The 16,296-nt window shown below is 32.4% G+C and overlaps 1 protein-coding gene across 1 annotated transcript in view; it reads left to right on the plus strand.

Moving 5' to 3' along the window:
* Positions 1-221: 221 nt before the first annotated feature.
* Positions 222-16,296, plus strand: part of LOC132727109 (TBC1 domain family member 19-like) — a gene marked incomplete at its 3' end in the record, with an annotated part of 39,352 nt that continues 23,277 nt past the window's right edge. Inside the window, 5 exon segments of the mRNA XM_060712515.1 lie at positions 222-550; positions 3,152-3,224; positions 3,874-3,998; positions 13,614-13,688; positions 14,967-15,030. Of these exon segments, the coding sequence (XP_060568498.1) occupies positions 455-550; positions 3,152-3,224; positions 3,874-3,998; positions 13,614-13,688; positions 14,967-15,030 (433 nt within the window).

Below are 16,296 nucleotides of genomic sequence, written 5' to 3' on the forward strand. Positions count from 1 at the left end.
TCTTTATTGACTTTAATATAACCTTTTTTGACATAAACCGTTTAAATATCAATGCTTTATTTCATGTTATACAAAATAATAATAAAATTCTCGTGCGTTTATTTTTATTCACAATCCAAGCTGCGAAGAAAACGGGCCACTCCGATCACGCCTTCAAATTTAGCGGTGCGAGAATATGGGGAATATTGATATCTTTACGATTATATGTTTACATGCGCACCGGCTGTTGAGATGTAAACAAATGAAATGTGAACTGTTTTTATTCAATAATTTTTAACATTTTTGCTTTTTCTGTTGCATAATTGAATTAAATGAATAATCTAATATGCTAATTGAACTTTAATTGAACTGTTTAATAATTAAACCTAGCTGTAAAGATGTTGATCGCGTGATGATCTTAACTGTTGCTAAGACTGCAAAAACTTGAAAATTTAAGACTGAAAAAACAGAAAGAATGATGGACTCGCATTTTTCCCCTACTTATTTGCAGAATCTACTACAAACACTGAAGTCATCTAAAATATACACAGATCTACAAAATGCAGCTCAGGTAATACGATCTGAGGGATCTTTCCGATTATCATTTGACAAAAAACTGATCATGTTCTTTGATCTGTTCTGTTTCAATAATTTGTTAGTTGGCAGTGGCTAGCCATACGGGCCTTTATTGGTAGGCAAAAGTTCTAGCCTTACTGTATGTGAGTCACGTACGACTGGCCAAAATGCACTGTTAAGGCTAGCCATACAACTCGCGAATGACTAGTCTTATTATTTCAAAGTTCTGCAAGACCGACAGACTTTACAAACTGCATGATAAGCGATATTACGTACAGCTAGCCACTTCCTTGTTTGTGCTCTAATTTTGAATTTATGCTTTACTCTCATACTCCAGCTGAAAAGACATGGTTGATTCTTTGAACGGTTGTTTTAAGAAGTAATGGAAAGTTTTTGAACTTTTACAAATTTAATTTATTTCACAAATGCACAAATATCACTGCACATATCCTTGATATTTGTTGCACATGTACATTATTTCAAAATAAGATATACAAATCAAAGAGAAAGAAACATATATCAAACCCCACTTCAGGGACCTATGAACCTGAGCTTTATCAGTTAATGTCACCCACTTCCTAGATGTAATAAATTAACCAGGGAATAAAAAAACAATCTCACAGTTATAACTACAGAGCTTTGAAGGCATGATCAATATCCTAAAATGATGAAAAAGACAAACTAATCTTTCTTTTTTAAATGCTTAACTCAATGAGATTGTTTTGCTGTTTGTAAATATGAGTCAAGAGTTTTTTTAGCATAATACTTTACAATATGCGACATGACTTTCAAACAGGAAACCTTGAAATGCAGGCTTGATTAGAGCTTGATTTCCATGTAATTTTTCATCAGATCAATTAACAAAATATTTTCTTTTTTGTAATTATTTTGAAATTAAGTTTATTCAGAGTTTTCCCACTCAATATAACCGATACTGGAATGGCACAATGCCAAATAGAAAATAAAAAGCAAATTTTCTGTCTTTAGTTTTAAATTCCCTCCATTACCAAGATTGGTAAATTAAACAGTTAAACAAAAGTGATAAGTGATATGTGATAAAAACCAAGTATAACTACATGCGGTACAAGTCAACCCGGCCCAAAGTCAACTCGGCCCCAAGTCAGCCCGGCCCCAAATTGGTCAACCTGGCCCCCAAACCAATGTTATTTCTGGTCAACCCGGCCCCATTTTTTTATTATTTATTTTGCTTTAAAAAATAAACACTTATCAAGAAATAAAAAAAAATTAACAACAAAAACAATATCAAAAGTTAAAACGATGATATCTTTTATTATTTATTTTATATAAAAACTAGCAATATTAACAAACAAGCAACACATGCATAGTTTACTATTTTTACCGTCGCGAAAATAAGGTGACGTCTGTCTTCAACCTTAACCTCTCTACGATAGAAGTATTAAGAAATAACTAAACTTTTTTATTGACATATCATGGAAAAGAAACCTGAATGTGTTCAAATCATTACCATGTTATTGTATGGTAAAAAATAAAAAATAAAAGAAATGACCAAAAGCTTACTAAAGTGTTTCCATTAACAGTTTTAAGTAAGATTAATTATAATGATGCTGCCATCTATCACAGGTACCGCAGGTCACTGCCTCCTGTCTGTCACGCACAATATATCCACAATCAATACAGTTATCAGTTAAAATGACATAAAGTGATTAAACACAAAACACTATCATTTTTTCAAACACTTAGTAATATTCCAATACTTTTTTTACACAGTAAATATTCTTTGAAAATAAGTTAATAAAAAACTAAACAAATATTAATTATACTGATGAACGTATTCAATAAATACATTCAAATGAACTGAAAAAAAGATTGTTTGAAACTTAATTTATACAAACCTTTTAACTCTAAATTCTGTGCATTTCTTCCAAATTATCGCATTAACACTCACGAAACCATCTTTAATTTACATCGAATCACTGATATATATATGTAATAGTGATCGAATAAAGACATGAAAGATACTAGCAACTTATTTAAAGGATTTGTTTTTCACAGCTGTATACCTTTTTTGTTAATTGATTGCTTTAAACTGTTTGATTATCACATCTGAAATAATGTTGATGTACATATAATTGTTGATGTTATAATAGTTAATAATATTCAATTAATAATAAATCATTTTCATTCCAGCATACAACAAAATGACCTGAATAGTTTTCTTTGGAAATATATATTTTGGGGCCGGAATGACCGATTTTGGGGCCGGAATGACCAATTTTGGGGCCGCATTGACCAAATAAAAATTCTGTGGGGTCGGATTGACCAATTTTGGGGCCGGGTTGACCAATTTTGAGGCCGGGTTGACTTGGGGCCGGGTTAACTTAGGACCGGGTTGACTGTAATTCACTACATGATGTGACATGAGAGATATTTGTACCCAGATAATAGCTTTAATTATCAGTGTTTTTATTCTATACACTTTCTCTATTGATGTCTTAAGACCTAGACTTAGACAAGTACAGTATGACAGGTCTTTGACATTGATTTTGGTATCCTTTGAGAATAAAGATTCAAATCCTATTCATTTGTACAATCAATTTTGTTTAATTTTATTCAGAGTGAAATCTCTAAAACGTCTGTTCGAGTATCAGAATTGAAGAAAGGTGTTCAGTCGGGCCTAGCAGCATCAGGTGAGATATTATGTGATGTTAATAAAGTGATGTCATTTCTATGCTTTTTTCTTTTTTAAGTAAAAGGTTGGATTTTTTTAGAAAGAGGTGAAAAATATATCAACTTTTTGAATTTACATCATGTATATAGCCAAAATCAGTAAGCATATATCATATGTTTTAGCCATACGATTTTGGTTTAATTATGAGTCATGTACTTTCTTTACATTAAAAGAAACCTATCATCTAATTTATAATCTATTTGGCTCACAAGGTTAGGGATTTAAGTTTCTTATTTCATCTAGGGCCATTTGCAGATGGTAATCTCAAAAATTATTTACTAGTAGTCATTGAAAGTTTGCCCTTCTTTTTTTGTCTAATATAAAAAAGCCTTAATTTAAACTTTCTGTCAACTTTTTATACCATATATGTGGTGAAGTTAAAATCTTTGACCTCATTTGATACAAAATGTAATGATTAGTTGAATTTGTTCTGTTTCAGATTAAACATTCATTATTCAAAACATCAATTAAATTTAATGCAAACATACAGAAAACGTTATTAGTATGCCAATAATACAGAATCCCATGCTAATATGATATTCAAATGTATTAAGTATGTCATGATAAGATATTATGCATATATTCACAATGATTAGATTATACTGTAGGCTGGGAGAGGAAGTTACGTAACAGGATATACCAGTACTTACAGACACACCCACTATCTTCCCACCCACTTTCAACACCAGCAGAACATATCAAGGAGCCTTTTGTATACCTGAGGAAGGCACAGGTAAAGCATTTTATTAACAGACGATAAACTTTTTATCAAATGTCATCTAAATTGTCACATAATGATTCAGTATCTATCAGGCACCTAATATTCCCATATAACTCCGTCCCAAACATACAGCTGACATTTAAATTAACTTATTAAAGCTATACAAGAGAGATCAGCGATCATTCTTGGACATCGACTTAGTACTGAGTTCATGTAAAATTTTGATGAAACTGCACCAGTAGTTTTGACGATTAGTCCATACATTAGTTCTGACAGACGACAGAGAAATTATCCATATGTTGCCGTTACTATGATAGCAGGCATCACAAAAAGTGGCAAAACTGAAAAAAAATTGCACATAGTCTGTAACTGCATATAATATACATGAAAGTAAATTGTTAAAGAATACTTTAAAACATTTAAACATTTTTATAACAGAAAAAGAAAGGCAAATCACAAATGTCTGCTACAGCTAAATAAGGGAGCGTTGTGTTGTTTGCTAGAGGTGGGGTATGAGGAAATGACATTTTTTTTCAAATTTTTGGCATTCAGTGTTAATGAGAAAATTTGTAAGTTTCACACATTTCCCCTCATTGTTTACACAATTTGCCTTTATATGACAATTCATTTAAAACATTCTCAAAGTAATGCCATGTAATTCCTACTAAAATTTTACTCAGAAAAAAGGTTAAGCACTACAAGAAATATTATTCTTTGTGCCAATGAGTGACTTAATATTAATGATTTTCATCTTAAATGAAAATTGGAGTAAAAAACCTTGATGTCCTAAGCCATTCATGAAAGGTAAAAAAAAATGTGCCAATTTTCTTGAAGAGATTATTCTGGTTTAGTGACAAATTTTCTATTTTCCAAGTACAGTCAAACGTGTATTAAGCGACCACGCAAGGGAAACACCCAAAACGGTCGCTTAATGAAACGGTCTCTTAAGACAGTCAGCATGATATAAAAGTCAAAATTTATAAATGACATCTTTCTTATGAAGTGGGAATGTTTTTCAACTTCATTTTTACATAAATGTTGAATAATTATTACGCTACGATAATCTAAATGGATGCAATTGTAAAAAATAACTTTCTGATATTTATTGACAAATAACGTACATGTTTGACATTTTTTCCAGAGTTTTTTAACTTCTCCGTTGTTTTTCCTTGTCTCCAATACGAAAACCGTATTAGTGAAGATGTTTTCTGTTGTGCATTTTTTCATTTGAAATAAACAAACTACATCTAATTGTTATGATTAATTTTATTGCTGATCAAGTTCAAGGTCAATTCAATGCAGTCTAAATGTCAACAAGCGAAGCGTATACACCATCTCAGAAGGGGCGGAGCGGTGCATTGTTTATCCGATATTATTGGATAATACACGTCACGGGTATACTTAACTTCATTTGCATACGCTAATACGGTTTGGGAAATAGAGTTTTTCACACGTTTACTTGTTGTGTTTTGATTGTTGACACTTGTAACATTACGAGGTGGCGTTCTCTAAAAACACAATTACTTGACAGGTAAAAGTGGTCGTTTAATGAAAAGATTGATCTCAATTAGGTGACTAATTAGCGGTCGCTGGTCGCGTTGAGCAAAAGTCGCTTAATACATTAAAGATGTAGAGAGAAATTGATCGGGGGGAATTTAAAGTGGTCGTTTAAGACAAAAGTCGCTTAATACACGTGGTCGCATGGGCAAGTTAGACTGTATTTGAAAGCAGAATTAAAATCACAGCAAAAACTTGAAAATAAATTGGTGGAAAAAGGAAGAATTTTCTAAAACTTCATCTAATTTTAGAAAGGCTTTTATTCTGGTGTTGTTAGCATTAATTTTGTGAGATTTTAAGGTTTCTTTCTTAAAATTCAATAAACATCTGTCTGATCCAGATTTCAATGTTATTAAAGAAGCTTGCCGGATTTCATGTAAAAATTGGTAGTTCAGCTTTACTTTTGAATCAATGGAATTTAGTATTAAGAATCTTAGATAGGAATTCAATTATAATTTAGCAACTTAATGGTCACTGAATAATGAGAAAGAATCTGAGAGAGAAAGAATCTGAGAAAGAATCTTAGAAAGAATGGGAAAGAATGAGAGTGAGAATGAGAAAGAATCTGAGAAAGAATGAGAGTGAGAATGAGAAAAAATCTGAGAAAGAATCTGAGAAAAAAATGAGAATGAGAAAGAATCTGAGAAAGAATGATAAAGAATCTGAGAAAGAATGAGAGTGATAATGAGAAAGATTCTGAGAAAGAATCTGAGAAAGAATGAGAAAGAATCTGAGAAAGGAATGAAAAAGAATCAGAGTGAGAATGAGAAAGAAACGGAGAAAGTATGAAAAAGAATCTGAGAAAGGAATGAGAAAAAATCAAAAGAATCAGAGAAATTAGATGCTTGAATTTTCAGTACCTAGAGGAAAAGTTTTACTTATTTGGATGTCATATTTAGCTCAACAACTAGTGCTCAAACAATGTGGGCTGGGTGCCTAAATAATCTTAGTCGCCTGGGGATTTTTTTCGAGATGCACATTGGCATAATTTCTTGTATAGGTTTTAGTGGCAAGTTTTATCTCAACAACTACTATGAGATTGACTTGAAGCTTTGCATGATATACATTGCTTGTGTATACCTCCCTGAATCCCTTGAAGTAATCACCAGGTCCCTGTAAAATCCTCATGTATTATATCAAATTCAATTCTTCTTCTTCAGATTGCTTGAATATTAGATTCTGAAACTCTTAAAGCTTTTCAAGGAATAGAAATGCTATTAAAGAACAATATATATAATCAGTTCAATACAAACAAATGCTTTTCTTTAGCTTTTGACGTTTTGTCTTCTTCTGAAAAAATGACATTTATAAAATATCAACAAATGACTCAATGTCCGTTTTATTATTTATGTTTAATAGAATGTGATGTTAACATAGAAATAAAAACTTTGTCAAATTAAAAAAGGAATCTTTCAATAAAAACATTGCTATTATGAAAACAGAAATATACAAATGTACAATACAATATACATAGAATATGGATCTACACAGTCATGTGATACAAAAATTCTCATAATTAATAACACATGTGCTAAAAAATCTTGATATGAGAAGAAACATACTACATGTATATGTATACCGGCCCAATAATATGTTTGAAAGATGACAAAGTTATATGTTTTGTTTTTAATTTATCTTATTATACATGATAATGCTTCTACTATGTTTGGCTCAAACTACCAATAATTTTTATTTCAAACAAATTTGCTTGAGCCCTCAAAGTTAGTATGCATGTGAACGGGAGAGTCACTGTATGTTCGGAGACATAATTTCAGGCCACTGACCAAAGCAGATAACTCCAGTTAGGCAGATTTGCCAAATGAATTTTGAAAGTTTTGCAATGGCTTTTTTTTATTATCACTGATAATAAGGTTTCTCTTTATTACACTGTGAGTCTTTCCCATTTCAATAAACTTTCTTTTCATTCTAAAAAAAACATGTTTTTCTACTATATGTCTGACCCTGAGATGATACCATATTTTTACACAATTTCAACATCTGGAATACGTTAGAAATTTGTAATAAACTGAAAAATAATTAGCTTGACATTTAACAGCATGTGTAATTAAATTTGCACTTTTTGAATCTTGCTCAATTAATACTTTTGAAGCAGTAAAACAAATGCAATAAAATGTGTGTGGCCTTTTCCAGATGAATTTATATCTCTTAATGAAAAGCAAGGAAAAGTAGCAAGATTAAGATTAAAAAAGACATGCTAATAGTAATGTAATTGATGATTAGTATAACTTTTTTCTTGCATATTTGCCAAAGCGATTTATCTGTAAATCATAGAGATTACTTTCATTTGTAGGTTGCAGACTACTAAAACTGTCAGCTTAATTTGTTTGAATCAGGAGAAATTAAGGATTAAATTAATTGACATATACCTTGAATAAATAGGCATTCTGGTGATTTTTTGCTAAATTAAATCGGAAATCTTTTGAAGCCTGTATTTAACCCAGGAGACACCTGGTACTAACAAGTGTTTTAATGATGTAAAATGAAGGTGCATGAGATTATTTTAGATTACTGGAGCTTAAATTGATTGTAACTGATGTATTTTTTTATTGTGTTTTTTTACTGTCTTTCTTAGTGTATTCCCTGCTTGTGTTAAAGATCCTGTATGTTTTGTGATTGATATTGTTACTGTGTGTATACCACACTTGCAAAAAAAATATATATGTATATAATTATGCAAATAAAACAATTTTAAAAGAACGAAGAATATGTAAAATGTGTACTGCAAATATTTGTGCACATTATTTTTAATCAATAAATAACATGCATTCATTTCTTATTGGAAAATTTGACTTAGAATTTATAGAAAATAAATTTTTAATTACCTCCCTTTATTTACATGAAATGTTAAATTGGGTAATATCTTTATAAATAATGCTTTTTGGAACTTACAATATTGACAAATCTTAATTTGAGCATCATATTTATGCAATAAAACCATGAAAAAATTGTGTTACAGGATCCTGTATGTTTTGTAATTGAGATTGCATATTTTTTTTTTTTTTTAATTGCGTTTATTTAAGGTCGCCGCCGGAAAGCCCATATGGGCGACCGTACACTCAAGTCGGGTCATCCTAGAGCGTCCCGCCGAGATTTTTCGTCGATTTTTTTCCAGCTTTATTGGTGGAGGAAGACCCCAGGTGCCCCTCCGGGCATTATTTCAGGCACGAGCGGGCACCTGGGTAGAACCACCGACCTTCCGTAAGCCAGCTGGATGGCTTCCTCACATGAAAGATTTCGACCCGAGTGAGGATCGAACCTACAGTGGTGAGGGACCTGTGATCTCAAGTCAACGACTTTAACCACTCGGCCACGGAGGCCCTGCATACCACTCTTGATTGAATTATATATGTATGTAATTATGCAATTTTGTCAATTTTCAAACATGGAAGAATATGTAAAATATGTATTGCAAATATTTGTACATATTAAGGTAATCATTAAATTATATGCATTCATTTCTTATTGGAAAATTTGACTTAGAATTTATAGAAAACTAAATTCTAATTACCTCCCTTTATTTACATGAAATATTAAATTCGGTAATATCTTTATAAATAATGTTTTTTTGAAACTTACAATATCGATAAATCTTAATTTGAGCATCATAATTTGTATATAAAACCATAAAAATAATGTGTTACAGGATCTTTAAGTTTGATTTAAAACAGGCTCAGTATTTGATTTTAAACAGGCTCATTACAGACATTTTAAAGGCATTTTAAATCACATAGATCTGAGATAATAATGCTAGCAATATAATACTTAAGTTTAAATGCATTAAGTGTGAGTTTTATCTTTTCAATAGGGTTAATTATTTCTTTTAGTTGTCTGGTTATTGATTTAATTCTTCCATTTTTTGTGAGGGTATGGGTATGTTTTTTTTAAGTCAAACAAACAAACAAACAACAAAGTTAGTGATTAGGGTATGCTAACAAATTAATAGAAATCCTTTGCCTTAACGCTTCTGCTAGCAACAGAATTCTACCCATTGGACCAGTGCAGAACAAAATCACCCAGAACAACTGTCTCATTTGTCTGCACTGTTTCTTATTTAGTCAGTACATATTTTGAAAATCTTCCCTAGAATAATAGATGGTTGTTGTCCAGATTAAGAGATGGACGAGTCTATTTAACATTTATAAGCATCATGTAACCTGGGTTAATAGGAGAGTGGTTAATGCTGCAGTCTTTGAATTAATTGCCCCTCTCCAGAGTGGCTTCAAATTCTACCAAATACTTTGAATTCTTTCCTAGGTGATAAAGCTTAAAAATCCAGCTTAACCGACTGGCTTAAAGAAAGTTGATGGTTCTACTCATGAACCCACATTGAATGCCAGTTATTATCCCCCGCCGATGGAATCGGGAGGGGGATATAGTTTTGGCGTTGTCCGTCCGTCCTTCCGTCCGTCCGTCTGTCCGTCCGTCCGTCCGTCCGTCCATCCGTCCGTCCGAATTTCGTTTCCGGAGTAGTTCTCTGCAACTAATGGCTGGAATTCAACGAAACTTTATGGGAATGTTGATCAACATGTGAAGTTGTGCACCTAGGTATTTTCGTCTGGATATTTTTAGTATTTTTAGAGTTATTGCCCTTGACTTAGTAAACGTCCGAATTTCGTTTCCGGAGTAGTTCTCTGCAACTAATGGCTGGAATTCAACGAAACTTTATGGGAATGTTGATCAGCATGTGAAGTTGTGCACCTAGGTATTTTTGTCTGTATATTTTTAGTATTTTTAGAGTTATTGCCCTTGACTTAGTAAAACGTCCGAATTTCGTTTCCGGAGTAGTTCTCTGCAACTAATGGCTGGAATTCAAAGAAACTTTATGGGAATGTTGATCAGCATGTGAAGTTGTGCACCTGGGTATTTTTGTCTGGATATTTTTAGTATTTTTAGAGTTATTGCCCTTGACTTAGTGAAATTTTGCAATTTTCAACTTGTGTTGCATGTAACTCAAAAAGTATTTGACCTAGAGTCATGATACTTTACAGGAATGTTGATCAGCATGTGTAGTTGTGCACCTGGGTATTTTCGTCCGGATATTTTTACTATTTTTAGAGTTATTGCCCTTGACTTAGTAAAATTTTGCAATTTTTCAACTTGTGTCGCATGTAACTCAAAAAGTATTTGACCTAAAGTCATGATACTTTACAGGAATGTTGATCAGCATGTGTAGTTGTGCACCTGGGTATTTTCGTCTGGATTTATTTAGTATTTTTAGAGTTATTGCCCTTGACTTAGAAAATGTTTGCAATTTTCAACATCTTATGGTGGTCCCCTGCAAAAGTTGATCAAATGGTTCCGGTCTGTTGCATAAGTAGGTCACAGGGCCAGAAAAGGAGTTTCAAAAATGCAAAATAAAAAAATCTTGTCTGAAAGTACAAGGCCTAGAGCTTTGATATTTGGTATATGATATAACCTATAGCCCTGGGGTCAAAATTGGCCCCACTCCAGGGGGTCATAGATTTACCTTATATGTATATAGTGAAAACTTCTTCTTGTTTGAAGGTACAAGGCTTCAAGTTCAAAGAATATTACAGTTAATGCCATGATTAATATATTAATAAAGCCTAATATGTCTTCAGTTGTTGTGTTAATAATAACCAGTACTCGGCGGGGGATATAAATTCAACGAATTTGCTTGTTATTCATTGAAGGGCATCTGAGTCTGAGGTCTCCATACACCAGTGAAGCTGTTCACCATTAGACATGGGGATAAATTATAATCATTGTTATTAATCATCATTAGTTATAATCATAATCTCATGGGGTTAATCATTATTATTAATCATCATGATTTTAATCAATTAACATATGATTATCAGTAGTGTTAATTATCATGATTTTTATATGCCCGAAAGGGCATATTATGTTATACCCCCTGGCGTCCGTCTGTCTGTCTGTCTGTCCGTCCGTCCGTCCATCCGTCCGTCCGTCCGTTAGCAATTTGGTTTCCGGAGCATAACTTAAGTTCCATTTGGCCCACAATGTTCAAACTTCATAGGATGATTGCCCATATTAGGTAGAAGACCCCTATTGATTTTGGGGTCAAAAGGTCAAAGGTCAAGGTCACTATGACCTTAAAACTGAAAACAGTTTCCGGAGCATAACTTAACTTCCAATTGACCCACAATGTTCAAACTTCATAGGATGATTGTCCATATTAGGTAGAAGACCCCTATTGATTTTGGGGTCACAAGGTCAAAGGTCAAGGTCACTATTACCTTAAAACTGAAAACAGTTTCCGGAGCATAACTTAAGTTCCATTCGACCCACAATGTTCAAACTTCATAGGATGATTGTCCATATTAGGTAAAAGACCCCTATTGATTTTAGGGTCAAAAGGTCAAAGGTCAAGGTCACTATGACCTTAAAACTGAAAACAGTTTCCGGAGCATAACTTAAGTTCCATTCGACCCACAATGTTCAAACTTCATAGGATGATTGTCCATATTGGGTAAAAGACCCCTATTGATTTTGGGGTCACAAGGTCAAAGGTCAAGGTCACTATTACCTTGATACTGAAAACAGTTTCCGGAGCATAACTTAAGTTCCAATTGACCCACAATGTTCAAACTTCATAGGATGATTGTCCATATTGGGTAGAAGACCCCTATTGATTTTGGGGTCACAAGGTCAAAGGTCAAGGTCACTATTACCTTGATACTGGAGACAGTTTCCAGAGCATAACTTAAGTTCCATTTGGCCCACAGTGTTCAAACTTCATAGGATGATTGTCCATATTGGGTAGAAGACCCCTATTGATTTTGGGGTCAAAAGGTCAAGGGTCAAGGTCACTATATCCTTAAAACTGAAAACAGTTTCTGGAGCATAACTTAAGTTCCATTTGGCCCACAATATTCAAACTTCATAGGATGATTGTCCATATTGGGTAGAAGACCCCTATTGATTTTGGGGTCACAAGGTCAAAGTCACTTTTACCTTAATACTGAAAACAGTTTCTAGAGCATAATTAAAGTTCCAATTGGCCCACAATATTCAAACTTCTTAGGATGATTGTCCATATAAGGTAGAAGACCCCTATTGATTTTGGGGTCACAAGGTCAACGGTTAAGGTCATTATTAATAACTTAAGTATTAATCAACCTACAGCTGTAAAATTTTATAGGATGAACAGCGAATTCCATGTCTTACAAATGCTTCATCCTTACTAAAAAAAACCACTTTCGGGCATATAATGCTCCGCCTAGCGGTGCTCTTGTTGATTAATAGAATCATTGATAGATATGGAAGAAAAATGTTATCATTTAGTCATCATGATTATTCATAAATTAAAAATTGTGGATCATCATTTTCATGAATTATAATGGTTCTTTATCAGTAATTATGAGGTCATTCAATCATCATGACTATTAATATGTTAGCATTTATGATCATCATTATCATTAATCATCATGAGATAATGAATTACTATGAAAAAAATTATCATTAATGAATTACTATTAAAAGAAAAAAACATAATAATAATAATAATCATCATGAATATTAATGTATAACTATGAAAAAAACAACTTTATCATTAATCATCATGAATATTAATTTTATCAATTTTCAGTTCTAATAATGATTAATTAAATATTCATTATATGGTTATTAGAAACTTATGATCTAATCATCATGATAATATATAGAGGATATTGAATGAGTGTAGGTTAAATACTAAATTTATTGAACGAGTTGGATAAAATCATATTATGCGAGCCTCTGGCGAGCATAATATTGTTTTATTCAACGAGTTCAATAAATTTAGTATTGAATCTACACGAATATAATACTCTATTTATCACATATATAAAATAAGAACAGTAAACTCTTATCAAAAGTCATTTTTCTTGATGCGCCTATAGTGTAACGCTAACATTAGCGCGCTTTAACGCTATGTTTATAGTGCAAATGACGTGACGTCAAAGTGACGTCAAAGTGTTATTACACTAGTGTAATATCGTCTAGTGTAATATCGTTTTTATTAAATGGCTTTATTACACTCCTGCGCCGCGGTTTATGTGATAAACAAGTTTAATATAATTTCAGCAAGCATGGGAGAAGAGGATACTGAAGAGCTTAAACAGCATGTGTACAGAGTTGAATATTCCTCTAGCCAGAAAAGTATTAATTGTGCTCTTTTTATTTCCAATTTACATTTTTCTAAACTTTGTGAAAATTAATGATTTCTTTTTAATAATAAATATGAGTAATTATTTTTAACTCCACAGTTTGCACAGTTAAATTTAACATTATATAAGCATTAATCTTATTTATAATATGCTAACAGGGAAGTAAGCTTCCATTATTATGATTTTTTCATTGGTTGAAATAATATTTTGTCCAATGAAATTGTACCATTTTTCAAATTCTTTGATACATTTAATTCATTTATTCTGCCCCAACTGATCGTTCAGTGATAATTATTCTTGTAAATCAGCGTAACCTTCTCTCACTGAATGAAAATTAAAAATATAATTTCAGCCAGGAAGACTAGGTTAGTACATGTATTTGTTAAGTTAGTATCAATTCTACTAAAATTATTTAGTGACTGCGTTGCTCCAAACATTTTATTTCTTTAGTGCTGACTGACTTAAAGACAAACTGTACAATAAGGACATACCAAGTGTTATGATGTTTTAAGAACCTGAATAATTTGCAAATTAAGGCTAATAAATGGAACTCTCTGTTTTTCATATTTACACGTTAACTTGCATAACTGATTCGTTAACGGCACATTATGCCTAAGAAACAAATGATTTTTACTACTTTGAAAGGGTAAACTTTAGTTTAGTTTACTTAATTTAAGTAATTGTTTTAGAGCATATTAGATGTTTGTTTCCTGATGGAAGTAACGTTTTAGATGCTTGTCAAGTTGTCATAAATTAGCAAACCGTATAACCGCCTCCATGGTCGAGGGGTTAGAGTCGGTGACTTCTAATCCAGTTAACTCTCTGGCGTGGGTTTGATCCCCGGGAGATGCTTTGGTAGTTTAGCACGGAGGAAGGTAGTCTAGTACTGGTGTAAGTCTCCAGGAACGAGGGTTAGGAAACTACCCGCCTATATGACTGAAATACTGTTGGGAAAAGGCGTAAAATGAAACAAACAAACAAAGAGTATACAAAGTAGTATTTGACATTGTTACAAAATACTAAGTCACTATAACTGTACGTATTGTAAAAAAACAACAGAAGATCAAGATGGTGAAGATAACTGGTTAATGAGTAACTTTGGAAATTGTAAAAGTACACCGAAAATTAAAAGCTTTTGAAAAATGAACATTAAAGCATTTCTTTGGCATAATGGGCCTTTAAGAAACTTTAATATATTCTTTGACCATGATTAAAATGATTTTCTTTCATATATTTGAGAGACCTAAATAGTAGTTTGTTGTATTTTTAGAGACCAGAAAAAGAGCAGAAAGACCTGAATTCTAGATGGACTGAACTTGGAACTGATGGACCAGGTAAGATATTGTATAATCTTAAATAAAGTCTGTATATTTATATGTGTAAAAGCTATAATTAGATATTCCTTATAAAAATTCATTATACTAGGGCCTAAAATTCTTACTATTTACATCTGTGTTTTTTGATTGTTGATAACAGTTAAGCTGCTATTGGCTGATTTCATCAATATTAGGTAGGGTTTATTCTTGTAAGAGCAATTGTATTTTTTTGGTCCTTTCTGTCAGTCAGATAAGGACCTTGAACGCAATAGTAAGAATACAAAGAACGGATGCGGTATTTCAGACTAGCCTATGCTAAAAAACTAAACATGTAAACAAATAGTTACTTAATGCTAGGAGTTGATAACTAAATTTATACCAATATAACGAGTAAAAGTCTGCCTAAATTAAGTAAATTTACAGGTTATTGGGTTAATATTTAAACTAATACAGTAGAACTTCTATGAGATGAACTTCGATTAGTCGATTTTCTCGATGTGTCGAAGAAAAATGAAAGTCCCGATTTTTTCCCCTATATATTCCTTATAAAAACCTATTTATGAGTCGAGATTTTATGTGTCGAATTGTTCGATGTGTCGAAGTTTTTTCGTGGTCCGTATAAAGTAAATCTAGTGCAATTTACCACAAATAAGTCGAAGTCTTTCGATTATTTTGACACCTTCGATCTCGAGACATTTTTCACACCTTATCTGGCTGTGACAGGTGTCAACAACACATCCGTGTGTTCAAACAGCCTTTGTTTGCGGTAAAATGTGTGATAAAATGCTTTCATCGTTACTATTTTAATTGCCGTAGTGGTATTTGAAAGTAAACAGTAAGAACTACTTTCATTTGAAAACATCCATGACCCGGTGTTGCGTGAGAATAACACGCGAAATATTTACTATAAGCCGGTTTATATATCGCCCTTTCTTACTGTTACGCCTTTTGTAACTCTATTGTATACGTCAACGGGTAGTCAAAATAATAAGCCGTGAAAAACGTTATCTAACATGCTATATTTATCATAGTTAAATGTAAAATATCTGATTAATGATTGAAAAACATGAAAAAGGTTTCGTTATAGATCTTATGATTAGCACTAGTCACGGGTCGAAATTTTGTCATGGAATTGAGAGCGATTCATGAGTCGAAGTCCCGATGTGTCGAAGTTTTTACCAAAGTCCCTTGAACTTCGACTTACCGAAGTTCTACTGTATATTGTTGTTCATGTACATACCCTGTATGTACAGAACCTTTTAAGATATACAAAAAAGACAGAAT

Source organism: Ruditapes philippinarum, unplaced genomic scaffold (genome assembly GCF_026571515.1).
Source record: "Ruditapes philippinarum isolate M1 unplaced genomic scaffold, ASM2657151v2 ctg1006_1_1_1_1, whole genome shotgun sequence".
Lineage (NCBI taxonomy): Eukaryota > Metazoa > Mollusca > Bivalvia > Venerida > Veneridae > Ruditapes > Ruditapes philippinarum.